This window comes from Mustelus asterias, chromosome 29 (genome assembly GCF_964213995.1).
Source record: "Mustelus asterias chromosome 29, sMusAst1.hap1.1, whole genome shotgun sequence".
Taxonomy (NCBI): domain Eukaryota; kingdom Metazoa; phylum Chordata; class Chondrichthyes; order Carcharhiniformes; family Triakidae; genus Mustelus; species Mustelus asterias.
In genome coordinates, this window is record NC_135829.1 from 17597665 (window position 1) to 17625648 (window position 27984).

Genomic DNA, 27984 nt, shown 5'->3' on the forward strand with positions numbered 1-27984 from the left:
TTGTCAATGCAGGCTTGATGGGCTGAATGGTCTCTTGATGTACTGTAGGGATTCCATTTCAGTCTCTCAGCCCCATTTATTAGTCTTTGAGCTGCTGAGGCGCTGCATCCTCCCGGCCGCTGGGTAGCGCTGCAGCGGTGGCGGGGATTCCGGCGCCGCTCTTGACCGCGGTCAGCGTCTCGTCGGCTGTTGGGAACTGGGCCTGGGATCAGCGGAGGAGCCGGAGCGGCGGGTGAGAGACACCGGGGGGAGCGGGGGCCCGGGACGCGGGGGGGGGGAGAGACCGGGGAGCGGGGACCCGGGGAGCGAGGAGAGAGAGAGCGGGGACCGGGAACAGGGGCCGCGGCCTGAGCCGAGCCCGGGACCCGGCTCTGTGAGCCCCGGCAGCACAGGCCCCGGTCTCGCTGGGCGCTGCGGCCGCCGCCTCACCCCGGGGCCCCGGGCCGCTGAGGGTCCCCTCCCTCCCCCCCGCGCCAGGCCCCGAGGCCGCAGCGCCCCGGCCTCTCCCCCGGGCGGAGGTTGTGAGGCGGCCGGAGCCGGGGCTCGGGTTCCCGGCCTGAGGGCAGGAAAATCCCCGAGTCACCGCCGCTGGTTTCGCTTTCGCTTCGTGGCGGCGCGGTCCGGGGGAGGAGGCCCGGGGGAGGAGGCTGGAGCCCGGGGACGGAGGAGGCCCGGGGGAGGAGGCCCGGGGGGGGGTAGGGGAGGGAGGAGGCGGGAAGGACCGGGGGGAGGGAGGGGGATGGAGTGTCTCCCCATTGAATTCAGCCTCTGTTTCTCCCCCAATATCCCCCTTGAATTGGTGATTTAAAGTTTACTTATTCATTGTCACAAGTAGGCTTACATTAACACCGCAATGAAGTTACTGTGAAAATCCCCTAGTCGCCGCACTCCGGCGCCTGTTCGGGTACACGGAGGGAGAATTTAGCACGGCCAATGTACCCTAACCAGCACGTCTTTCAGGCTGTGGGAGGAAACCGGAGCACCCGGAGGAAACCCACGCAGACACGAGGAGAATGTGCAAACTCCACACGGACAGTGACCCAAGCCGGGAATCGAACCCGGCTCCCTGGAGCTGTGAGGCAGCAGTGCTAACCCACTGTGTCACCTAGTTAGGAAGGCAAATACAATGTTAGCATTCATTCTGAGAGGACTAGAATACAAAAGCTGGGATGTGCTGCTGAGGCTTTATAAGGCTCTGGTCAGACCCCATTTGGAATATTGTGAGCAATTTTGGGCTCCGTATCTAAGGAAGGATGTCCTGGCCCAGGAGAGGGTCCAGAGGAGGTTCACGAGAATGATCCCGGGAATGAAAAGCTTGATGTATGAGGAGCGTTTGAGGACTCTGGGTCTGTACTCGATGGAGTTTAGAAGGATAAGTGGAGATCTCACTGAAACTTACAGAATACTGAAAGGCCTGGATAGAGTGGGCGTGAGGAAGATGTTTCCATTAGGAGGAGAGACTTGGATCCCAGGGCACAGCCTCAGAGTAAAGGGATGGTCCTTTAGAACCGAGATGAGGAGGAATTTCTTCAGCCAGAGGGTGGTGAATCTGTGGAATTCATTGCCACAGGAGGAGGCCAGGTCATTGAGTGTCTTTAAGACAGAGATAGATAGATGCTTGATTGGGAAGGGGATCAAAGGTTATAGAGAAAAAGACAGGAGAATGGGGTTGTGAAACTTATCAGCTGTAATTGAATGACGGAACAGACCCGATGGGCTGAATGGCCTATTTCTGCTCCTATATCTTACGGTCTTCTCCCCCCCCCCACCCACCCTCCCCCTTAACATTCAGTGGCATTACCACCACTGAATTCCCCACTATCAACATCCCAGGGGGCTGCCAGTGACCAGAAACTGAACTGGACTGGCCATATAAATACTGTGGCTGCAAGAGTTGGTCAGAGGCTAGGAATCCTGTGGTGAGTAACTCATCTCCTGACTCCCCAAAGCCTGTCCACCATCTACAAGGCACAAGTCAGGAGTGTGATGGAATACTCCCCACTTGCCTGGATGAGTGCGGCTCCAACAACACTCAAAGTTTGACACCATCCAGGACAAAGCAACCACTTGATTGGTATTCCTTCCACAAACATTCAATCCCGCCACCACCGATGCACAGTAGCAGCCATGTGCACCATCTGCAGATGCATCATAAGTATGGTAATAAAAGCAAAATACTGCAGATACTGGAGAATTGAAATAAAAGCAGAGTTCTACAAACAGTTAGCATTTCAAGTTTAATGTCACTTCAGGCCTGGTTCCGAGAAGAGTCATATTGGTCTCAGTGTTAGCTCTGTTACTCTGTCCATCATAAATATGATCTCAGATTGTCAGGTTGAGACATTTCTGCAACAATTGCAATGGATTTTTCATTGCTGATCCTTGATGGATTTACGTGGAGGTACACTACACTGCAGTCATCTGCAGAGGTGTGGTCAGTCGGGTATGAGAGTGCACCCCCCCCCGGTGCACTGCAGAAGATTCCAGGAGGTCAAATGGCCACCGGAAGTAGCTTTAAGTAAGATCGTCAATGATTGGCACTCGGAGGTAGCAGTCCTTTCGTGTCAGGCCCCGTCTTTGGGATTTGTATATTTGTCCAGTAAACCCTCACAGTTCAAAGTCTGGCAGCTTCTCCCACTTAAGGTCCCAAATGAGTTGGAGAAAAGGTGAATAATTTTTGAGTGCACTCCCTATTGTACTGCAGCTCCAACCCAGTCCCATGAGCTTCTGGCTGTTACCAGTCCTGGTCTGCCCTGTGCTGCATTATTTGGAGTACAGCTTCAGTGGGCAGGGTAAGCAACTTCTTTCCCTGCAGCCGCTTCCCTGGATAATATCCCAAACTTATACTAATCCCTGCAAATTGTCATAATTCTCACACGCGCCCTCTAATTCCCAAAACTCCGCTCCGACCCTTGGACTTTTTATTCTGCTTTCCAACAAAATAAATTATTTATCCTGGGAATGTTGTCCTCCGAGGAGCCCAATGTTCCAAGTTGCTGTCTAGCCACCAGTTGCTATTGGTGGAAAAAGCCCTGAAATCTAACAAGGTTCTCGTGTAGCCCTCTGCACCCGCCTGTATTCGGCCACATGGTCACTGGTAACAGATAAGGAAGTGGTGCAGTGGTATTGTCACTGGACTAGTAATCCAAAGCAAGATCTGGGACTCGGGCTCAAATCCCACCATGACAGATAGCAAATTGAATTCAGTAAAAATCTGCAATTAAAAGTCTAATGATGACCACATTGTCGATTGTCGCAAAAACCCATCTGATTCATCAAAATCCTTTAATGTCCTGTGACTCCAGACCCACAGTGATGTGGTTGACTCTTAAATGCCCTCTGAAGAGGTCTATAGCAAGCCACTCAGTGCAAGGGCAGTTAGGGACGGGTAATAAATGCTGGCCCAGCCAGCGGTGCTCACATCCCATGTAAGAATTTTTTAAAAGTCCAATTGGCACGAAAAAGGATGTGTAAATTGACACGAGGTCTATAAATACTGTAGCTTAGCAGTATTAAATAGTTACCAAAATTTTCCAAAATTCAGCAAGCAGTTTTAAATACCCTTAAATTCTAATATTGATTAGATCAGACCATTGTGTGTTTTCGTTATAATGTGATTCTCTTTATCAAAGACCATTTTGAGATGGGTGTCTCACTGATTCACCACACTCTGGCAAACTAGAGTTGGAAAAGCAAGTTCTGTTTCTGCCAGAGGTGGTGAAGGTTTTGATTTGGATGGTGAATGCCTACCATCATCAGTCAATATACACTTTGGGATTCTGACAGTTCCACGTGTTACAAGATTGGCCCATTGGCAGCTTCATAAATGGGGCCAAGGCCATTTGCCACCCTGTAAGCTTGATGCTGAAATAGGACATTTGGAAAGCATCCTGCGGGATAATGACTATCCTGATCAGATCATTTTGTGCTACATATCGTGCAAACTCGTGAATGGGCCTCAAGGCTGTCACCTTCAGCGCTGAGAAGGGCCCAGTCTACCTCAGATTACCCTGGGAGGACAAGCTGTCTCTCACTAGCTGTTTCACGCTGTTACTATGCAGTAACAACACAAATATTCTCCACTAACAGAATGCTGTCATCACGCTGAAAAGACATTCTGCCAATCGCACAAATGGATTACGGTGTATGAATTGCTGTGCCAGTGTGATGCCAGCTATGTAGGCAAAGGTTGGCTCATAATATCGTACAGCATGTCCCTTCCACTGTGCACAGACCATACCCAACCAGCTCGTACTTGCAAAATTTAAAACACAGTGTCCGGGACTAGATGAAATTCTGTGATTGGACAGCCTTTGCTAAATAATTCACATTGTGCTAAGAATCACACTGATAACCAATTTAAGATTATCAATCAGGCTGGCATTGTGGTGCATTTGCATGTATTGGAAGCTACATATATTAATACATAGGAATCCTGTTCTTTGCAGACAGAAAGAACATGCATACACATTGCACCTGTTTCAGCTAAACAAAATAAGTGTCAGCCATTTGCTGGTTCATTCCCCAGTGAAACGCCTTGATCATCAATCAGAGTCGAGCTCCCTGGTTTAAATTTCAAACTATGCTTGCCAGTTAACTTTCAGTCTCTTTCAACTGGTGCGTTCTCCATGCGAGTTCCTCTCCCCATCAGAGTCCACTTGCCAACCAATAGGCACTCTCTTCTCACACGATCTAAATTTGTTGATTTCTCCTGATGTTGATGTTAGAAATCATAGAAACCCTACAGTGCAGAAGGAGGCCATTCGGCCCATCGAGTCTGCACCGACCACAATCCCACCCAGGCCCTACCCCCACATATTTACCCGCTAATCCCTCTAACCTACGCATCCCAGGACTCTAAGGGGCAATTTTTAACCTGGCCAGTCAACCTAACCCGCACATCTTTGGACTGTGGGAGGAAACCGGAGCACCCGGAGGAAACCCACGCAGACACGGGGAGAATGTGCAAACTCCACACAGACAGTTAACCGAGCCGGGAATTGAACCCGGGACCCTGGAGCTGTGAAGCAGCAGTGCTAACCACTGTGCTACCGTGCCGCCCTTCTTGTGTGAATGTCCTGATGAGTGCAAGATGAACAGCTTCGACAAAAAATGTAATAGAAAGTGAAGCTTTTGTGGTTTTAGGCCTTGTAAAAATTCGAAACAAGTTTCCTAATAGATGTGGAATGGATTACAAATGCGCTTGGTAGCAGCTCGATTAAAATGTGTGGTGAGGTATACCACCCTCGGTTAAATCTCCATTCCCAGATGTGGCCCTCCAGCCGCAAGGTTTGCCCAGATGTGTGCGAGGACCATTCTGAGGACACAGAAAGCTGATCTTCTCAATTAAGTGAAACTTGTGCCTTAGGCTAAACAAATCTGTCATTATTTAGAAATTCATTCCAATTACAGGTTAACCAATATATTGTTGACTTTCAGATTTTCTGTGCAAATATGCTGGAAGCAACATTCTGCCAATGGAATGTAAACACATATTCGAATAGTTTAACATCTTTTATATTTGATAATCTCAGGGAAGGAGATTTGTAGTCCCTCCATATCTGTGACAGATCATTTGACCAACTTTATGAGACCCAATTTTAACCCATAAGTGAGTGGTTTTGAAGGGGCTAAACTGGGGCTAACTATGTCTTCATATTGGAGAAATTCTGTTGCTGTTTATCTCAGAGTGGGTGATAATTGTAGAAAGTGTGTGTTTGTGTGTGTCTGTCTTGTCTGATATAGGAACAAGTTAAAAATAAAAAATAAATGGCCACTTGGTTCACTGTATTCTCAAATTCCGTAAGAAGTCTCACAACACCAGGTTAAAGTCCAACAGGTTTATTTGGTAGCAAATACCATAAGCTTTCGGAGCTTGCTGCTCCTTCGTCAGATGGAGTGGTCTCTGTTCTCCAACAGTGCACAGACACAGAAATCAAGTTACAGAATATAGTATTCTGTAACTTGATTTCTGTGTCTGTGCACTGTTGGAGAACAGAGACCACTCCATCTGACGAAGGAGCAGCAAGCTCCGAAAGCTTATGGTATTTGCTACCAAATAAACCTGTTGGACTTTAACCTGGTGTTGTGAGACCTCTTACTGTGCTTACCCCAGTCCAACGCCGGTATCTCCACATCATGACTTCTCAAATTCCAACAGCTTTGAGTTAAACGTCACATTGACTGAGATGTACATGTTAATGCTGGTTCTACTCAAACTTGTTTCTTGGCTGTTCCTTACGGATGAGCAAAACGAGGCCAAATTATCCCCTTCATCTGTGTCGACCTTCTGGTTGCAAGCTATTCTGTCTGAGTGCTTGATTAAAGCTTAACTGTGTTGTCAGCATTAAGAAGATATTCGGGACAGATACTGTCAGGTCTTGTTTCAGCAGAGTATCGCACACATTAACTAATTCCTTTTTCTGTTCCCAGATTTTTGATCTAACCTCAGAACACGATGGTGAGTAACTGAGGTTTTAATTGCTCTAAAACTTAAATTTGACTTTAACAGGAGCGTGTATTTACTGTATTCAAGCTTGTTGGTTGTTTTCTAATTCTTTCATGGGCTGTGAGTGTCAATGGCAAAGGCAGCGTTTGTTGCCCATTCCGAATTGCCCCCAAGCTGAGTGGCCTGCTAAGACATTTCAGAGGACAGTTAAGAGTCACCCACATTGCTTTGTGTCTGGAGTCAGATGTAGACCGGATCAGATAAAGATGGCAGATTTCCTTTGGATTTTACAACAATCGATTGTCAAGATACCGAGATTAGCATTCAGCTCCAGAATTATTAGTTGAATTTAAATTCCACCATGGATCCAGAACTGGCTTGCCCAAAGGAGGCAGAGAGTGGGTAAAGATGGGTCTTTTTTAATTGGAGGTCGGTCACCAGTGGTGTGCCCCAGGGATCTGTTCTGGGACCCTTGCTGTTTGTCATTTTCGTAAATGACCTGGATGAGGAAGTGGAGGGATGGGTTGGTAAGTTTGCCGACGACACGAAGGTTGGTGGGGTTGTGGATAGTCTGGAGGGATGTCAGAAGTTACAGAGGGACATAGATAGGATGCAAGACTGGGCGGAGAAGTGGCAGATGGACTTCAACCCAGATAAATGCGTCGTGGTCCATTTTGGTAGGTCAAATGGGATGAAGGAGTACAATATAAAGGGAAAGACTCTTAGTACTGTAGAGGATCAGAAGGACCTTGGGGTCCGGGTCCATAGGACTCTGAAATCGGCCCCCGCAGGTGGAGGAGGTGGTTAAGAAGGCGTATGGTGTGCTGGCCTTTATCAATCGAGGGATTGAGTTTAGGAGTCCGGGGATATTGATGCAGCTATATAAGACCCTCGTCAGACCCCACTTGGAGTACTGTGCTCAGTTCTGGTCGCCTCACTATAGGAAGGATGTGGAAAAGATTGAACGAGTGCAGAGGAGATTTACAAGGATGTTGCCTGGATTGAGTGGCATGCCTTATGAGGATAGGCTGAGGGAGCTCGGTCTTTTCTCCTTGGAGAGACAAAGGATGAGAGGAGACCTAATAGAGGTGTATAAGATGTTGAGAGGCATAGATCGGGTGGACTCTGAGGCTTTTTCCCAGGGTGGAAATGTCTGCGACGAGAGGACACAGGTTTAGTATGCTGGGGGGTAGGTACAGGGGAGATGTTAGGGGTAAGTTTTTCACACAGAGGGTGGTGGGCGAGTGGAATCGGCTGCCGTCAGTGGTGGTGGAGGCGAACTCAATAGGGTCTTTTAAGAGACTCCTGGATGAGTACATGGAGCGTAATAGGATGGAGGGTTATAGGTCGGTCTAGAAGGTAGGGATGTGTTCGGCACAACTTGTGGGCCAAAGGGCCTGTTTGTGCTGTAGTTTTTCTATGTTTCTCCTATGTTTCTATGTTTCTCCTATGTTTCTATGGTGGGATTTGAACCCGTGTCCTGAAAGTATTAGCCCGGGCCTCTGGATTACTAGTCCTGTGACATTACCACTACACCACTGACTCTCCAGTGGAGTCAAAGAGGTTAGAGTGGAAGCTGAGGTATAGTGAGGAACTCAGAGACTATAACAAAACTGCTCATTGAAAATACAGCTGGAATTTGAATTCAATAAAAAATATCTGGAATTAAGAATCTACTGATGACCATGAAACTCATTGTCGATTGTCGGAAAAACCCATCTGGTTCACCAATATCCTTTAGGGAAGGAAATCTGCCGTCCTTACCCAATCTGGCCTACATGTGACTCCAGAGCCACAGCAATGTGGTTGACTCTCAACTACCCTCGGGCAACTAGGGGTGGGCAATAAATGTCGGCCCAGCCAGTGACGCCCATGTCCCACAAATGAATTTTTTAAAAAGTCCCGGAAATTGTTACCCATATTGCTCATATTGAGTTGCTGCATGTTCATAAAATCATAGATTCCTACAGTGCAGAATGAGGCCATTCGGCCCACGAGTCCGCACCGACCACAATCCCACCCAGGCCCTATCCCCATAACCGCATGTGTTTATCATAGCTAGTCCCCCTGACACTAAGGGGCAATTCAGCATGGCCAATCCACCTAACCTGCACATCTTTCGGCTGTGGGAGGAAACTGGAGCACCCGGAGGAAACCCACGCAGACACGGGGAGAACGTGCAGACTCCACACAAACAGTGACCCAAGCCGGGAATCAAACCCAGGTCCCTGGCACTGTGAGGCAGCAGTGCTAACCATTGTGCCACCGTGTCGCCCAACGCCTTTCTGTTTTGGAATGTGGGGTTTTGGCTGTTATTCCAAAAATACCAAGTTGCTCATCATCAGCATCCTGAACCAATCACCTCTCTTTCCTACACTGAGGGAAGGTGATCCCTGGGGCGGCACAGTGGTTAGCACTGCTGCCTCACAGCGCCAGGGACCCAGGTTCAATTCCCAGCTTGGGTCACTGTCTGTGGAGTTTTCACATTCTCCCCGTGTTTGCGTGGGTTTCCTCCGGGTGCTCTGGTTTCCTCCCACAGTCCAAAGATGTGTGGGTTAGGTGGATTGGCTGTGCTAAATAGGCCCTAGTGTCAGGGGCATTGTAGGGTAAATATGAAGGGTTATGAGAATAGGGCTGGGTGGGACTGTGGCCGGTGCAGACTCAATGGGCTGAATGGTCGCCTTCTGCACTGTAGGATTCTATGGATTCTATCCTCAATTGGGTGTAGGTGCCTCAACATTGGCGCAGAATCCTCAAAGAAGGGGTTAACCGATGTTTGCGAGGGGGAGAAGGGAGGTTAAAATATAACGTGCAAGATTAATTCTTATTTTGTCTGCCTTTGTAGTCTCGAAGATATGACTCGCGGACGACCATATTCTCGCCAGAAGGTGAGGTTCTCTGGGTGATGGCCTCCTATGGGTCTGACTGTTTCAGTGGGTGCGTTTTGTATCCTTGCTGTTCAACTGTGCGTTTCATTCAAATACAAACTTTTCTTTTTCATGATACAACAGGAAGACTGTACCAGGTTGAATATGCCATGGAAGCCATTGGTCACGCTGGAACCTGCCTGGGGATCTTAGCAAACGACGGTGTTTTGTTGGCTGCAGAGAGACGTAACATTCACAAGCTACTGGATGAAGTTTTCTTCTCTGAAAAAATATATAAACTAAACGAGTACGTGAAAACTCCGATCCATAAATCTATTGGGCTTATGTCTGGCCAGCCTAAGTTAGCATTGGCGATATAACTTTCAAATGAGGTCAATTAGGTTTGTACTCCCTTGAGTTTAGAAGATTGGGGGGGGTGAGGTGATCAGACTGTGAAAGATGGTAAAGGGCTTTGGTAAAGAGAGATTGTATTTTATTATAAATTTTATATTGTGGGGGCATCCAGAACAAGGGGACATAATCTTAATATAGGAGACCGATTCGGAGGGCACAGTGGTTAGAACTGCTGCCTTACAGCGCCAGGGACCCGTATTTGATTCCAGCCTCGGGTGACTGTGTGGGATCTGCTTGTTCTCCCCGTGTCTGCGTGGATTTCCTCCGGGTGCTCCGGTTTCCTCCCACACTCCAAAGAATGTGCGGGTTAGGCGGATTGGCTGTGCTAAATTGCCCCTTAGTGTCCAAAGATTAGATGGATGAGCCGTGGGAAATGTGTGGGGTTACGGGAAAAGGGCGGGGAGAGGCCTGGGTAAGATATCCGTGATGTGGAGATGCCGGCGTTGGACTGGGGTGAACACAGTAAGAAGTCTCGCAACACCAGGTTAAAGTCCAACAGATTTATTTGGTAACAAATACCATAAGCTTTCGGAGCACTGCTCCTTCGTCAGATGGAGTGGAAATGTGCTCTCAAATTTCCACAAGCACATTTCCACTCCATCTGACGAAGGAGCAGTGCTCCGAAAGCTTATGGTATTTGCTACCAAATAAACCTGTTGGACTTTAACCTGGTGTTGTGAGACTTCTTACTAAGATATCCGTCAGAGAGTCGGTGCAGACTCGATGGGCCGAATGGCTTCCTTCAGCACTAGGGATTCTGATTCATTCTGTCGGAATTCTATGAAATCTGGACGGAAAGGGGTTTGAGGATCAGATCCTGTGTGAGCAATTGAATGAAGCGGAAGCTGAACGGTTTGATGTTCTGTGCAGCAAGCAGCCACGAGAGGGAGTTAGCTGTCTCTGGTTAGAGTCTGCGGTCGCTGTGTCCTCACATAACTTCTGTGTTTAATTTAACTAGTTTACCGAGAGGTGATTTCAACAGAAAATGACCGTTAACAGTGGAATTTTCTATATTGTTATTTTGACACAGGCAGTTTTACTTGTATGTGTAAAAGTTTGTTAAACATTAGTACCGAAAGCCTCGTGTAAGGATGTAAATTAACTTGACCATTTTTGGTAATCTTTCTCAGTGATATGGCTTGTAGCGTCGCAGGAATAACATCGGATGCCAATGTCCTTACAAATGAGCTGCGGTTGATTGCCCAGAGGTAAGATAATCCATTAGTTTTGAATGAGCTTTCCCTCTGAAATAGTCTTCTTATCACACTCGAGTTTCATTCACAGCAGTTCGAATTTCAGAATGTTTTAATTGTTTGATGCCAAACTGCTCCTTGCAGCACATCACACCCACAGTGGAAACTGTTCTAGGATATCTCCCATCAGTAATCACAGCCCTGTCTCAGTCAAAGCACCCGCAATCCTTCAGTCATCCTCTAGTGACGACTGATCGTTCTCGAGCTGCAGGTTGTTGGTGCTGGGATCCTGGTGCCTAATGTTGACAGGAAGTAAACCCCTTAGCAAGTCCAGCATGAGGTCCATTGAGAGTAGAACCTCTTGCTACTCCACCACAGCAATATGCCTTAACATCAACTTCCCGAATGCCCACTGCAGAAGCATAACATTCACGGCCAACTTTGTCACCTTTTAAGTAAAGCTGCAGGTTCTTGGCCCCTGAGTGGATTTAGTACGTGGAGTCAGTGCCGTGAGGCCATGTACAATGCCCGCAGTGTACACAATCGACAGGATGCAAATCGCCACGGTTTTACCAGAACCTCCCAAACCCACGGTTTCCGACACCTGCGGGTGGCACAGTGGTTAGCACTGCTGCCTCACAGCGCCAGGATCCGGGTTCGATTCCTGGCTTGGGTCACTGGCTGTGCGGTGTGTGCGCGTTTTCCCTGTGTCTGCCTGAGTTTCCTCCCACGGTCTGAAAGACGTACTGGTTAGGTGAATTGGCCATGCTAAATTCTCCCTCAGTGTACCCGAACAGGCGCCGGAGTGTGGCGACTAGGAGATTTTCACAGTAACTTCATTACAGTGTTAATGTAAGTCTACTTATGACACTAATAAAATAAACCTAGTAGGACAAGGGAAACATCTGCATGGAAACGGTGTCAGGTCCAAGTCCCAGACCATCTGACTCTGTATTCATTAATGGAATACAGGATTGGTTGGCACAGCCAGTATTTATTGATATTCTTGTACAGCATAGTAGCTTGCTGAGTCATTTCAGGGGGAAGTTAATCGTCCACATTGCTGTGGTTATGGAGTCACCCACAAACTAGTCAGGCAGGACACCCAGTTTCCTTCCCTAAAAAACAGTGGTGAGTCAGATGGGTTTTACCGATAATCTGGTAGTTTCATGGTCACCATCTTCGAGACGAGCTTTCATTTCAGATTTAATTAACTGAATGTGAATTCCCCAGGCTGCCATGTTGGGATTTGAACTTGTGCCTCTGGATCATTAGTCCAGGCCTTTGGATTACTCGAGTAGTAACCTAACCACTATGATACCCACCCAACCCCAAGCTTGGAAATACGTCCCCCGGTGGCACAGTGGTTAGCACTGCTGCCTCGCAGCGCCAGGAACCCCGGTTCAATTCCAGCCTCGGGTCACTGTGTGGAGTTTACATGTTCTCCCCGTGTCTGCGTGGGTTTCCTCCGGGTGCTCCGGTTTCCTCCCACAATCCAAAGATGTGCGGGTGAGGTTGATTGGCCATACTAACTTAACCCTAGTGTCAGGGGGAATAGCAGGATAAATATGAGGGGTTACGAGAATAGAGCGTGGGCGGGATTGTGGTCGGTGCAGACTCAGTGGGCCGAATGGCCTCCTGCACTTCAGAGATTCTATGATTAATTTAGCATTGCGGTGTCAGAATGTTGGAAGTCCCTCCGGAACATTGTCGGACCATGTTCATCACTCGAGCTGTACCGGTTCAAGAAGGTGGCTCACTGCTCGGGTGAATAGTGATGGGTCATAAACAAAGTCCACATCCCTAAGCATGAATGAATAAAGAAGCTTCAGTTTAGTGTGCTGTGCATATTCTTCCTAGTGTGACCTGAAGTAGGTCCAGGGTCCTGGAGATGAGAATGCTCCAGCTTGGACTGTCTTTTTATAATTCTACATCCAGCATATAGACTTGACTTTCTCTTAAAGAATGAACTTCTCAATTCCACATTTAAAAACATTGTGGGAGTGTTAGCGTTTCTTTACACCCACTTAAACTAAATAATGAAGAGTAAAAATCCCCCTGCAAGTGTCCAGATTGCAGTCATGGTTTCCTTTTATATTGTAAGAAGTCTCACAACACCAGGTTAAAGTCCAACAGGTTTATTTGGTAGCAAATACCATAAGCTTTCGGAGCACTGCTCCGAAAGCTTATGGTATTTGCTACCAAATAAACCTGTTGGACTTTAACCTGGTGTTGTGAGACTTCTTACTGTGTTCACCCCAGTCCAACGCCGGCATCTCCACATCATTCCTTTTATATTCACAGGTATCTCCTTCAGTACCAAGAACCGATCCCATGTGAGCAGTTGGTCACGACACTCTGCGATATCAAGCAGGCTTACACACAGTTCGGAGGTAAGTCAGAATAAAGTATGTTTCAAAACAAATGTGTGAATGATAATGTGACCATCAAACTTAAGATTGCAGGACATCTCCATGGTAACATGAATCGCACGGGCCTTATATCCAGGTAGAAATCCTGATTAAATACATTTAAGCCCCCAAATCCTTTTTCATCTTGAAATTAAAGACTACTTAAGATGTAACCGTTTACAAAACCTGACATTCCTGACTCTCCCTTGTGACACTTGTAGACTTGCGCTCTCTCCATAACTTCCCAGGTCATTGTTTGTAGCTGTGAATATTTTACACATTCTCCTCAGTAAGACAATCTGAACCACCAGTTGCAGGCTGCCGTGTTACTCCGATGAACTTAAATCAACTATCTGTCACTGTTCTGCCTTTAGCAGAAAGAGGGGTGGTAGGGGACTGTTCCCTGGTGCATCCTCCAAGGCAACTCCTCGACTAATCAGAGTCAACTTGCATTTACAATTTGAAACAAGTTTGTGGGATAACCTCTCTGGTTCATTCTCCATGGCAACTCCACAGCCAACTCCTTCTCATGCAGTATAAATTGTTGAAATTTGGTATTCTTGCAGCTGTTCTGATGAGTGTAAGGTGAAAAGCTTCAACAGTATGTCCCTTTTTCAGCAATACGCAAGTGACTTATTTGTGAATAATTCTGTTTGGCCTGTTGCAAAAACATCTGGCCTGACCAGTACAAATTATCCATTGAAACGTTGTGGCGACACAGTGGGAATATTGAGCAGAATGTAATTCTATCCCTGGAATCGGACTGGGAGGCAAGATGGGGAGCATAGAATCTGGAGAGAAGGCAGGAGGTGGACAACCGTATTCCCTCTAAGCTGTGTGCCTGCACAATTGTCCATGAAGCACCGCACGTTCATTGTTATAGTTGGGCAGATCCTGATGATTAAATGATGTTTACTGCCACCCTAGCCCACCAGCAAAGATCTGGTAAACTCCCCCAAGACAGGAAATTAATGAACAAGAACCAAGCCTGACGTGATCAATCAGTTAGAAAAAGCAGCCACAATTCCAGTTCCTGGGGCCCCACGCTATCCCAGCACTTGCCTTTCCTGCGGCCCACTAGAAACCTCTCTCACTGCTTCCTCCCTTGTTCACGGAGAGGGCTTGGGAGAGGGAAGTGTACAAGCAGGAAGAGGATGCGGTGCGGAGGAGAGTCCAGGGGGGAAGTGGTGAGTCGGGTAGCACGTTGTAAGAGTTAGTAAGAAAATTCTTGGACCAGTGAATACAACTGATGTAGACATTCTGCTATAGCTGATTTTGTAGAATTATTAAAGGAAGATTGATCCCAAAGATATAAGAACATAAGAAATAGAAGCAGGAGTAGGCCATCTAGCCCCTCGAGCCTGCCCCGTCATTCAATAAGATCATGGCTGATCTGAAGTCAATCAGTTCCACTTACCCGCCTGCTCCCCATAACCCCTAATTCCCTTACCGATCAGGAATCCATCTATCCGTGATTTAAACATATTCAACGAGGTAGCCTCCACCACTTCAGTGGGCAGAGAATTCCAGAGATTCATCACCCTCTGAGAGAAGAAATTCCTCCTCAACTCTGTCCTAAACTGACCCCCCTTCATTTTGAGGCTGTGCCCTCTAGTTCTGGTTTCCTTTCTAAGTGGAAAGAATCTCTCCACTTCTACCCTATCCAGCCCCTTCATTATCTTATATGTCTCTATAAGATCACCCCTCAGCCTTCTAAACTCCAACGAGTACATATTCGACACAAGGGTATCTCTAAGGGGTTTCTGAAAAGTTTTGGATTACTCGCCCAATCTCCAAATAATAAATACAAAACTTCTTATGAGGTTCATAGAATCATAGAATCCCTACAGTGCAGAAGGAGGCCATTCAGCCCATCGAGTCTGCACCGACCACAATCTGACCCAGGTCCAATTGCCGTAACCCCACATATTTACCCTGCTAACCCCCTGACACTAGGGTCAATTTAGCATGGCCAATCAACCTAACCCGCACATTTTTGGACTGCGGGAGGAAACCGGAGCACCCGGAGGAAACGCATGCAGACACGGGGAGAATGTGCAAACTCCACACAGACAGTGACCCGAGGCCAGAATTGAACCCAGGTCCCCGGTGCTGTGAGGCAGCAGTGCTAACCACTGTGCCACCATATCTCGTAAGACAAATTAAATCATGAACACTTCCAAATACTGCATCTCCCCAGTTCACATCTGGATGCATTAGAACATAGAAAAGCTACAGCACAAACAGGCCCTTCGGCCCACAAGTTGCGCCGAACATGTCCCTACCTACGAGGGTTACCTATAACCCTCTATCTTACTAACTTCCATGAACTTATCCAAAAGTCTCTTAAAAGACCCTATCGAATCCTCCTCCACCACCACTACCGGCAGCCGATTCCACACACCCACCACCCTCTGAGTGAAAAACTTACCCCTAACATCTCCTCTGTACCTATTCCCCAGCACCCTAAACCTGTGACCTCTTGTGACGACCATTCCAGCCCTGGGTAAAAGCCTCTGAGAATCCACTCTATCAATACCTCTCAACATCTTATACACCTCTATCAGGTCACCCCTCATCCTTCGCCTCTCCAAGGAGAAAAGACCTAGCTCTCTCAACCTATCCTCATAAGACATGCCACCTAATCCAGGCAACATCCTTGAAAATCTCCTCTGCACCCTTTCTATGGCTTCCACATCCTTTCTGTAATGAGGCGACCAGAACTGGGCACAGTACTCCAAGTGGGGTCTGACCAGGGTCCTATACAGCTGCAGCATTATCTCCCAATTTCTAAACTGCATTGTGAGACACAATTACTTTAATAATGGTTAATTGGTTTATTATTTCACAGTTCATAAATATATACTTCATTAATTCAGAAGAAAACTGGAGCTGGAATAAATTCACTCAGATTCCACAAAAACAATTTCAACAGTCATTCATTCTCCCTCCTGGATTCTCTCTTCACCAGTTCCCCCTTGCAGTTTCCCCCTTCGATATTCACTGAATTTATTGGGACACTTTTCTCTCTGACCTTCACCCTCCAGTTCGCAAGAGCCAACTTCTCTCCAAATTCACAGTGAAACTTTCCCACTGCCTGATTCTGTTTGTTGATGTGATGAAATGACTCAGCTGCTTTCCTTCTTATTCACGGCAGTTTCAAGTAAAGAAAACACTCGACGAGCTGGGAAAAAAATAAAAGTCGCCTTTTCCACATTTTCTACCAATTTAAAAGGCCAACCTCCTGAGCTCTTTCTATTTTTAACTTATCGAATTGAATCTTGTGTTGTCCTGAGTCCTCACTGCCGTTCACTGATGAAAATGCTAGCTACAATATGAAAGTAACAGGACCTACCTCGCACTAAGTTGATCTTTCTCTACACCCTAGCCATAACTGTAACACTACATTCTTCATTCTCTCCTTTCCTTCTCTGTGAACGGTATGCTTTGTCTGTATAGAAACAATACTTTTCACTGTATCCCAGTACATGTGACAATAATAAATCAAATCAAATACAGATGTTTGTCGGTGTATGGTGGTGTACTGGTTATGGTCCTGAACTTAAAACCATGAGTTCAAATGCCACCGTGGTAAATTTAAAACTGAATTCATTTAATTCTGGTGATCCGTGGAGTAGCCTGTTACAGTGTCAATGGCTGGGGTGGTATTCTTTATTATTCTTCCATACCTGTGTAGCTTTGGCATAGAGTCCCTATAGTGCAGAAGAGGCTATTTGGCCCATCGAATCTGCGGCGACTCTCTGATAGAGCATCTTCCGAGGCCCTATCCCCGTAACCCCACACATTTCCCATGGCCAATCCCTCTAACCTATACATCTTGGGAAACTTAAGGGGCAGTTTATCATGGCCAATCCACCTAACCGCCACATCTTGGGACTGTGGGAGGAAACCGGAGCACCCGGAGGAAACCCATGCAGACACGGGGAGAACGTGCAAACTCCACACAGACAGTGACCCAAGCTGGGAATTGAACCCAGGTCTCTGGTGCTGTGAGGCAGCAGTGCTAACACACTGTGCCACCGTGCTGCCCCTTTTTTTTTGTTTCTGTTGGTGGCACATATCTGCACGTGATCTGGATAACAAAGCTCATTCCACATGTGGATGGAATAAACTAAAGGAAACATTGAGGAGCCTGTCACCTTCCTGACTTTCCCCCATGCCCCAGTTATGCCGAGGGTTAGAGAGGTCAGGGACAACTTTCCTGCCCAGAGGCCTAGTGAGGCCTTAAGTGGTCAATTAAGAGTTACTTAAGGGCCTCATCCTTCTTGCTGTTATGAGGCCTGTACACCATGTGGGGAGACCAGCAATACCCTGTGGGCTCAGGGTGGGGGGTGCTACCTATTCAAGCAGTCCCACAGAGGGCCATCCCTGTCAAAAGACTCCTCCCTTCTCCTTCCGCCCATCATAGAGTCCACCCATCTCCCCCTCCCCTGCCTCTAATTGCCCAGCAGCTCTTGGAGACAGGCTCTTTGGATTTAAAGGCTCCAGGAGCCTATTTAATCCCATTGGAGCTCCAGTGAGTTTGGAACCTTACTCCCAACTCGTTCTCATTTTTTAAATTCATTTGTGAGACATGGGCGTCGCTGGCTGGGCCAGCATTTATTGCCCATCCCTGGTTGCCCGAGGACAGTTGAGAGTCAACCACATTGCTGTGGCTCTGGAGTCACATGTAGGCCAGACCAGGTCAGGACGGCAGATTTCCTTCCCTAAAGGACGTTGTTTTTCTGACAATCGACAGTTTCATGGTCATCAGTAAATTCTTAATTCCAGACATTTTTAAAATTGATTTCAAATTCCACCACCTGGCGTGACCGGACTCGAACCCGGTTCCCCAGAACATTAGCTGAGTTTCTGGACTAATAGTCTAGCGATAATACCACTAGGCCATCACCTTCTCCTTGCTGTGTGAAAGATGATTATCATGTTTGTCTACCTAATCGCTGTGCTTCAGGATAATTTGCTGTACGCGAAGCCTTTTGAGACCTGCGATAGATTGTTCACTGTTGAAGGTTTTTAATATATACACTCTTCATACTTTCTATTAACCTCCTCTTGACATCTCTGACAGGAAAGCGTCCTTTTGGTGTTTCACTGCTCTATATGGGGTGGGATAAACACTATGGCTATCAGCTTTATCAGAGTGACCCCAGCGGAAACTACGGAGGTTGGAAAGCCACCTGCATCGGGAATAACAGTGCTGTAAGTACCTTAACTATAGAGCTACCCTGACGCTGTACAGAGAGATGTAACTGCTGTATTAGCATGTTGGTTTGATCTTTTACTGAGGTATGAAAGCCTACTATTTCTAATTCAAAGCATGGAAGAGTTGATGGAGTATTTGATGAATGGCAGGACACTAGGAAGCTCAAAGGAGCAGAGGAATCTTGGGGTGCTTGTCCACAGATCCCTGAAGGCAGCAGGGCAGTTTAATAGGATAGTTAAGACATACGGGGCACTTGCCTTTATCAATTCTGGCAACGAAGGAGCAGCGCTCCGAAAGCTAATGGTATTTGCTACCAAATAAACCTGTTGGACTTTAACCTGGCGTTGTTAAAACTCTTACTGTGTTTACCCCAGTCCAACGCCGGGATCTCCACATCATCGATTATAAGAGCAGTGAGGTTATGTTGGAACTGTACAGGGGCATTGGTTACCTGGAGTACGGTGTGCAGTTCTGGTCACCTCATTATCGGACGTGATGCACCCTCCAGTGCAGAGGAGATTCTGTCTAATGTTGTCTGGGTTGGAGCATTTGAGCTATGCAGTGGTGGTGAATAAGCTTGGGTCGTAGAGTAATAGAGATTTACAGCATGGAAACAGGCCCTTCGGCCCAGCTTGTCCGTGCCGCCCAGTTTTTACCATTAAGCTAGTCCCAATTGCCCGCATTTGGCCCATATCCCTCGATATCAATCTTACCCATGTAACTGTCTGAATGCTTTTTAAAAGACAAAATTATACCCGCCTCAACTGCTGCCTCTGGCAGCTCGTTCCAGACACTCACCACCCTCTGTGTGAAAAAATTGCCCCCCTAGACCCTTATCTCTCCCATCTCACCTTAAACCTATGCCCTCTAGTTTTCGACTCCCCTACCTTTGGGAAAATATATTGACTATCTAGCTGATCTATTCCCCTCATTATTCTATAGACCTCTATAAGATCACCCCTAAGCCTCGTGCATTTTCAATGTTTGGTTCTTTTTGTTTGGTTAAGCCAATGCAACAATACAGAAAAGCAATAAAAGATCCCTCTGCGGTTCCCCTATTCAGTAAAAGACGTATTCCAGACCAACCCCTCCCTACCCTGTCATATTGATAACTCCTGGGGTGAATAAAAGAAATCCTAGCCAGATTCAGGAGAAACTCTGCAGAGATTCATTTTCCAATTCCCTCAGGCAGCCAGGTTACTCATCGTTGCTTCATTGATGAGCTTGAGTTTAATGGTCATACCTGTAATATCCCCGTGTGCCTTAGCAGTCCATTTCAAACTCAATCCTACACCGGGACTCACTGCTTGCATTCACTCGTTGCTCCTTTCATTGCTGACCCAGTATTAGTGTGGACGGCACGGTGGCACTGTGGTTAGCACTGCTGCCTCACAGCGCCAGGGACCCGGGTTCGATTCCCGGCTTGGGTCACTGTCTGCGTGGAGTCTGCACGTTCTCCCCGTGTCTGCGTGGGTTTCCTCCGGTTCCCCCGTTTCCCCTCTCACTCCGAAGATGTGCAGGTTAGGTGGATTGGCCATGGTAAATGCGCAGGGTTACAGGGATAGGGCGGGAGGGGTAGGCCGAGGTATGATGCTCTTTCGGAGAGTTGGTGCAGACTCAGTGCCCTCTTTCTGCACTGTGCGGATCCTATGGTTCTGTGACCCTGTCCTCCAGTACCTCCAGTTTAAAATGCTCATCCTTCTGTTTGAAATTGCTGTATTTAATACTCCTGATACCTATAAACTTCTTCAGCCTTAGAACTCTTTCAGAACACAGTGCACCCATCTCGCTCTCCACACTTTGTTATTAGTGAGTGTGCCTTCAGCTGCTTTGAGATTTTCTCCCTGAATCCCAGCTCCTTCAATCCCTCTGATATAACCATTGGCCAGTTCATTTAATTTTTGTCATTACTGCCTTGTCACTTGTTTTTGCCTGATTAGCATTGCTGCAGTGCACACTGGGATGTTTCTCTCTGTCAATAGGTGCTCGGTCAATGCAAGTTACAGTCATCTACTTGGCCTCAGTGCCCTGGGGGCCAGTTAAGTTTACGACTAGCGGTAACCACCCAGTGGCCACCGCTGGGAAGCCCCATCTCTGGGTGGTTACAACTTTGAGCTGTGCCGCTGCTCCGTAAGCAGAAGCTGATTGTCCGAGCTCCTGTACTTGTGGAAACCTGAGATGTCCCAGAAGCAGTGAAGGTGTCAATCTGCTTCAGTCACCATCATAGTTAACCGGGGAAGGAATATTTTTCAAATGGGAGTGATCAAGAGTTAAGCATGAAGAATTATGATAAAATTATCAGCAACAGCATTTGGTATGTAAGCTCCTTTTAATGTATTAAAATATCCCATCTAACTTCACAAGAATAGAGTTGAAAGGGTGAATCTTCCCTATAAAGCAACTCTTTCAGACATTGTCCCCCGGTTCATCTACAAGTCCCGGCCTCGGTGCGTCAGCCACAGCTCAGTGTGTAGCCCACTCCCCTCGGACGTCGGTTGATTGTGGGTTCAAGTTGCACGTCAGAGACTGAGCACAAAGTCTAGGCTGACTCTAGTACCGAGGGAGTGCTGCACTGCTTGAGGTACAGCCTCTCACATGAAACAGAGGGGCCTCATCTGCTTCCTTGGGTGAATGTCAAAGATTTCCATGTCTCTATAGAAAAGCACATCTGTTATCCTGTGTTCTGCTCGATATAGTCACATCGCAAGAAAACAGATTATCTGGTTATTATCACAGTGTCTGTGGGAGCTTGCTGTGTGTAAATTGGCTGCTGTGTTTTTTTAAATTAGTGCTTACATTAACACTGCAATGAAGTTACTGTGAAAATCCCCTAGTCGCCACACTCCGGCGCCTGTTCGGGTAGACTGAGGGAGAATGTAGCATGGCCAATGCACCTAACCAGCACATCTTTTGGACTGTGGGAGAAAACCGGAGCACCTGGAGGAAACCCACTCAGACACGGGGAGAACGTGTAAACCCCACACAGACAGTGACCCAAGCCGGGAATCGAACCCAGGTCCCTGGCGCTGTGAGGCAGCAGTGCTAACCACTGTGCCACCCATGCCGTGTTTCCTACGTGACAACAATGACTATAGTTCAAAAATAGTGAATTGTCTGGTGGTTGTGAAGGGTGCTATTTAAATGCAACATTTGTTTTTCCATTGGGTAGCTTGGAACCTTTACTTTGCTCTGGGGTGATCAATTGTAAACACACCATGGGTGGCACAGTGGTTAGCACTGCTGCCTCACAGCACCAGGCATCCAGGGTTCGATTCCCAGCTTGGGTCACTGTCTGTGCGGAGTCTGCATGTTCTCTCTGTATCTGCGTGGGTTTCCTCCGGGTGCTTCGATTTCTTCCCACAGTCTGAAAGACGTGCTGGCTAGGTGGATTGGCCATGCTAAATTCTCCCTCAATGTACCCGAACAGGTGCCATAATGTGGCGACTAGGGGATTTTCACAGTAACTTCATTGCAATGTGATGTAAGCCGAATTGTGACACTAATAAATAAAATTATTTTACACTAGTTAAAAGGTTTAAGCCGTTGAATGATGAGGTTTTCAATAATTGAGTTTCTTTGTTGTTGTGAATATTCCAGGCTGCAGTATCGATGCTGAAACAGGATTTCAAAGAAGGTGACATGACCCTGGAGTCGGCACTTGCATTGGCAATTAAAGTGTTGAATAAGACCATGGACGTTAGCAAACTGTCAACTGAGAAAGGTAAGAGGAATTTAGCATTATATGTTTCTATTCCCGCTTAGTTTTAGCTTGCAAGTTATAATTTAACGGTCATATTCACAAATATTATAGAAATCATAGAAGCCCTACAGTACAGAAAGAGGCCATTCGGCCCATCGAGTCTGCACCGACCACAATCCCACCCAGGCCCTACCCCCATATTCCTACATATTTTACCCACTAATCCCTCTAACCTACGCATCTCAGGACACTAAGGGGCAATTTTAGCATGGCCAATCAACCTAACCCGCACATCTTTGGACTGTGGGAGGAAACCGGAGCACCCGGAGGAAACCCACGCAGACACGAGGAGAATGTGCAAACTCCACACAGACAGTGACCCAAGCCGGGAATGGAACCCAGGTCCCTGGAGCTGTGAAGCAGCAGTGCTAACCCACTGTGCTACCGTGCCGCCCGTATCATCAATGATCGTATTTAATTGCTCAATATCAAAGCCTCATTATATCCCTCGTTTGCGTTTTCAGAGATTAAAACATTTAATATACAAATAATTATACTGAAGTCTTGAGATATTTTCAGGGGAAACGGAAACACAACTTTATTCAGTGATATCTGCAGCCGGAAAGTGAGATTGGTTTTATAAATCCTATTCTAATCTCTGCTATTACCCTCCCTGCAGCGTGGTTAACAACTGAGTAGTTCGTGGGTTCAGTTCCTGTTGGTGTTTAGGCTGACTGTAGTGCTGAGAGAAGAAAGCAAATTAGTGCAGATGCTGGAATCTGAAACAAAAACAGAAAATTCTGAAAAATCCCAGCAGGTCTGACAGCATCTGTGGGAAGAGAATAAAGCCAACGTCTCGAGTCTAGATGGCCCTTCATCAGTGCGTTACTGAATGTATTCACTACTGAGCTAGAGAGATGTTTGATAGACAAAAGAGTCCCCCGTGCTCTCTGGGGAAGAGAATTCCCAACAATTAAGGACTCACTGAGAGAAGATATTTCTGACCCGCTCTGATGAAGGGTCATCCAGACTCGAAACGTTGGCTGTATTCTCTCCCCGCAGATGCTGTCAGACCTGTTGAGATTTTCTGTTTTGGCTGTGGTACTGAAGGAGTGCTGCACTGCTTGAGATGCAGTCTTACACATGAGGCATTAAAGAGAGGCCTCATCTGCTCTCGGGTGAATGCCGAAGATTTCCATGCCTCTATTTTGGAGAATAGCACATCTTTAACCACAAGAACACAACATAAGCAAAAGAAATAGGAGCAGGAGTAGGCCATTCGGCCCCTCGAGCCTGTTCCCCCATTCAATAAGATCATGGCCAATCTGATTGTGGCTTTAACTCAATTTATAGACTGCCCTATAACCCTTGATTCCTTTTGTCTATCACAATTTTCTCTAGCTCAGTAAAAGTTCATTTATTAGTGTCACAAGTAGGCTTATATTAACACTGTTACTGTGAACATCCCCTAGTCGCCACACTCTGGCGCCTGTTCGGGTACACTGAGGGAGAATTTAGCACGGCCAATACACCCTAACCAGCACGTCTTTCGCACTGTGGGAAGAAACCGGAGCACTTGGAGGAAACCCACCCAGACACGGGGGGAATGTGCAGACTCCGCACAGGCAGTGACCCAAGCCGGGAATCGAGGCGCTGTGAGGCAGCAGTGCTAACCACTGTGCCACCGTGTCGCCCAATAGTGAATGTATTTAGTCACGCAGATCCCCCTGCTCTCTGGGGAAGAGAATTCCTAGTGATTAACGACTCCCTGAGAGAAGATATTTCTCCTCCATCTCCATCTTAATCTCCTCCTGGAGGTCTGGAGTGCTTATACTTCAATGCAAGGAGCGTAGCAGGTAAGACAGACGAACATAGGGCCTTAATGCTCACGAGGAATTTGGATGTGGTTGCGGTGACAGAGACTTGGTTGAAAGAGGGACAAGACTGGCAGCTGAATATTCCAGGGTACAAGTGTTTTAGGCGAGACCGAGGAGGGGCCAAAAGAGGTGGGGGAGTAGCTGTATTAGTTGGAGAGCATATTACAGCGGTGCAGAGGGAGGACAATTCAGAGGGGTCGTGTAACGAGTCACTGGGTGGAGCTTAGAAACAGGAAGGGCGCAGTCACTATGTTGGGGGTGTACTACAGGCCCCCCAACAGCCCAAGGGAAGTGGAAGAACGGATATGTCAGGAGATACTGGATAGGTGCAGGAAAAATAGGGTTGTTGTGGTGGGAGACTTCAATTTCCCTGGTATAGACTGGAAATCGCTGAGAGCTGGGACTCTGAATGGGGAGGAATTTGTAAAATGCGTACAGGAGGGTTCTTTGGAACAATATATAGATAGCCCGACTAGAGAGGGGGCTATACTGGACCTAGTACTGGGGAATGAGCCCGGTCAGGTCTTCAAAGTTTCGGTAGGGGAACATGTGGCAAATAGTGACCACAATTCTGTTAGCTTTAGGATAGTGATGGAGAAGGATGAGTGGTGTCCCAAGGGTAAGGTGTTGGATTGGGGGAAGGCTAACTTTAATGGGATTAGACAGAAATTGGCAGCTCTTGATTGGGAGAGGCTGTTTGAGGGTAAATCCACATCTGGCATGTGGGAGTCTTTTAAGGAACAGTTGTTAGGGCTGCAGGACAGGCATGTGCCTGTCAAAAAGAAGGATAGGAAGGGTAGGATTCGAGAACCGTGGATAACCAGGGAAATTGAGGGACTGGTCAAAAAGAAAAGAGAGGCGTATGTTAGGTCCAGGCAGCTAAAAACGGAGGGAGCTCTGGAGGAGTACAAAGAAAGTAGGAAAGAACTCAAACGGGGAATTAGAAGGGCAAAAAAGGGTCACAAAATGTTCTTGGCAGACAGGATTAAGGAGAATCCCAAGGCATTTTATTCATACGTTAGGAACAAAAGGGTTGTCAGGGAAAAAATCGGACGGACCTCTCAGGGACAAAAGTGGGGAATTATGCTTGGAGCCCAAAGAAGTAGGGGAAATCCTAAATGAATACTTTGCGTCGGTATTCACAAAGGAGAGGGATGTGTTGACTGGGAGTGTCTCGGAGGGGAGTGTTGAACCGTTGGAGAAAATCTCCATTACAAGGGAGGAAGTGTTAGGTTTGTTAGAGAATATAAAGACTGACAAATCCCCAGGGCCTGATGGAATCTATCCAAGGCTGCTCAGGGAGACGAGAGATGAAATCGCTGGGCCTCTGACGCAAATCTTTGTCTCGTCACTGGACGCAGGTGAGGTCCCAGAGGATTGGAGGATAGCTAATGTGATCCCGTTATTTAAGAAGGGTAGGAAGGATAACCCGGGTAATTATAGGCCGGTGAGCTTGACGTCCGTGGTGGGGAAGTTGTTGGAGAAGATTCTTAGAGATAGGATGTATGCGCATTTAGAAAGGAATAAACTCATTAACGATAGTCAGCATGGTTTTGTGAGAGGGAGGTCATGCCTCACTAACCTGGTGGAGTTTTTTGAAGAAGTGACCAGAATGGTTGACGAGGGAAGGGCCGTGGATGTCGTCTATATGGACTTTAGTAAAGCGTTTGACAATGTCCCTCATGGTAGGCTGGTGAAAAAGGTTGGATCTCTTGGGATAAAGGGGGAGGTGGCTAGATGGGTGGAGAACTGGCTTGGTCACAGAAGACAGAGGGTGGTAGTGGAAGGGTCTTTTTCCGGCTGGAGGCATGTGACTAGTGGTGTTCCGCAGGGCTCTGTATTGGGACCTCTGCTGTTTGTGATTTATATAAACGATCTGGAAGAAGGTGTAACTGGGGTGATCAGTAAGTTTGCAGACGACACAAAATTGGCAGGACTTGCAGATAGTGAGGAGCATTGTCAGAAGCTACAGAAGGATATAGATAGGCTGGAAATTTGGGCAAAGAAATGGCAGATGGAGTTCAATCCTGATAAATGCGAAGTGATGCATTTTGGTAGAAATAATGTAGGGAGGAGCTATGCGATAAATGGCAGAACCATAAAGGGTGTAGATATGCAGAGGGACCTGGGTGTGCAAGTCCACAGATCCTTGAAGGTGACGTCACAGGTGGTGAAGAAGGCATATGGCATGCTTGCCTTTATAGACGGGGCATAGAGTATAAAAGTTGGGGTCTGATGTTGCAGATGTATAGAACGTTGGTTCGGCCGCATCTGGAATACTGCGTCCAGTTCTGGTCGCCACACTACCAGAAGGACGTGGAGGCTTTGGAGAGAGTACAGAGGAGGTTTATCAGGATGTTGCCTGGTATGGAGGGGCTTAGTTATGAGGAGAGATTGGGTAAACTGGGGTTGTTCTCCCTGGAAAGACGGAGGATGAGGGGAGACTTAATAGAGGTGTATAAAATTATGAAAGGCATAGATAGGGTGAACGGTGGGAAGCTTTTCCCCAGGTCGGTGGTGACGTTCACGAGGGGTCATAGGTTCAAGGTGAAGGGGGGGAGGTTTAACACAGATATCAGAAAGACATATTTTACACAGAGGGTGGTGGGGGCCTGGAATGCGCTGCCAGGCAAGGTGGTGGAGGTGGACACACTGGGAATGTTTAAGACTTATCTAGACAGCCATATGAACGGAGTGGGAATGGAGGGATACAAAAGAATGGTCTAGTTTGGACCAGGGAGCGGCACGGGCTTGGAGGGCCGAAGGGCCTGTTCCTGTGCTGTACTGTTCTTTGTTCATCTCCATTTTAATCTCCTCATCTCCATCTTAAATACCTGGTGGGTAGTTTTGCTCAGTGTAGCTGGCTGGTCACAACCTGCAGAGGTGACAAGTCATTCAGGACTCCAGCATCTAATGACCAACCACTCTCCCTCCTATGAGTGTCTTCCGAGGACAGGGCCAAGCTCTGCATTGTACCTGCTGCCCATAGTTGGATAAACTGCACGTTGCAAATTACACAGAGAATGGCAATTTGAATGAGGGGTATTATTCATTAACTGCCTTGATGTAAATTTGTTTGCCTTGAAGAATGATTGGGGGACAATTTCTCTCTCCACCTGTGCAGAAATTCCAGATGATGCCAGCCAATATGAAACCTGAGGTTTTATTTTAATACTAATGTTATTGCCGCCTGTATTTTGCTTTGTATCCCCACAATAGTAATCCTTTCCAAGTTGCATTCTAACAGTCCAGATTGACATCCAGCTGTTTGAGGCCGCAGTTGGAAGGATAGGAATGCTGCTTTGTTGCTGTCCCACAGTGTAGCTGCTGTAAAATTTTATTGGTCCACCAAGTAATTGGCACAATTTGAAGATGTTTTATCGTCTGTTTTACCCTGTTCTTATCGGCAGGGCCTTGCCCAGCTCGTTGAGTAATCTTTGAAATTCAAATAACCGCTAGAATTGAAATGTTTGACTTTGTGCTTCAGTGGAAATTGCGACACTCACCAGAGAAAACGGGAAAACGCGCATTAAGGTTCTGAAGCAGAAGGAAGTGGAGGTTTTGATTAAGCAACACGAGGAGGAAGAAGCAAAGTCTGAGCGTGAGAAGAAAGAAAAAGAGCAAAAGGAGAAGGATAAATAGGACTGCGGATTGATTGAGGCCCAGGTTCGTGTTTGAGTGAAAAATAGAAGTTTATTAAAAATCCAGGTGACTGCAGAACCTTCAATATAGAGTTGGAGGAGCCAGACGTCATCCAACCACCTTGTACACTTCCGCACATCAATTGTATATGCACTAGAAATTGCCAGATGGGTTTTTACAATAAAGAATAAAGACAAAAAAAATGTAT

The 27984-nt window shown here is 47.0% G+C and overlaps 1 protein-coding gene across 2 annotated transcripts; it reads left to right on the forward strand.

Annotated features, from left to right (window-relative positions):
• Window positions 1-111: 111 nt before the first annotated feature.
• On the forward strand, window positions 112-27979 carry psma4 (proteasome 20S subunit alpha 4). Of its 2 annotated transcripts, none has more exons than XM_078200144.1 (9): window positions 112-232; window positions 6433-6460; window positions 9294-9336; window positions 9460-9622; window positions 10860-10937; window positions 13227-13315; window positions 18423-18553; window positions 22155-22278; window positions 27622-27979. In XM_078200144.1, exons 2-9 carry the CDS (start codon window positions 6458-6460, stop codon window positions 27774-27776), a joined length of 786 nt encoding a protein of 261 aa, XP_078056270.1. In that variant the 5' UTR covers window positions 112-232; window positions 6433-6457; the 3' UTR covers window positions 27777-27979. The 2 variants fall into 2 exon arrangements, with proteins under 2 accessions (XP_078056270.1, XP_078056271.1); XM_078200145.1 differs by lacking the exon at window positions 112-232 and adding an exon at window positions 2580-5114.
• Window positions 27980-27984: the final 5 nt, after the last annotated feature.

What these genes read in the sequence shown, in the direction of transcription:
- psma4 (XM_078200144.1), top strand. An exon ending in GACCATATTCTCGCCAGAAG is followed by an intron (nt 9,337 to 9,459) that starts GTGAGGTTCTCT and finishes ATGATACAACAG; the next exon opens with GAAGACTGTACCAGGTTGAA. An exon ending in CAAACTGTCAACTGAGAAAG is followed by an intron (nt 22,279 to 27,621) that starts GTAAGAGGAATT and finishes TTTGTGCTTCAG; the next exon opens with TGGAAATTGCGACACTCACC.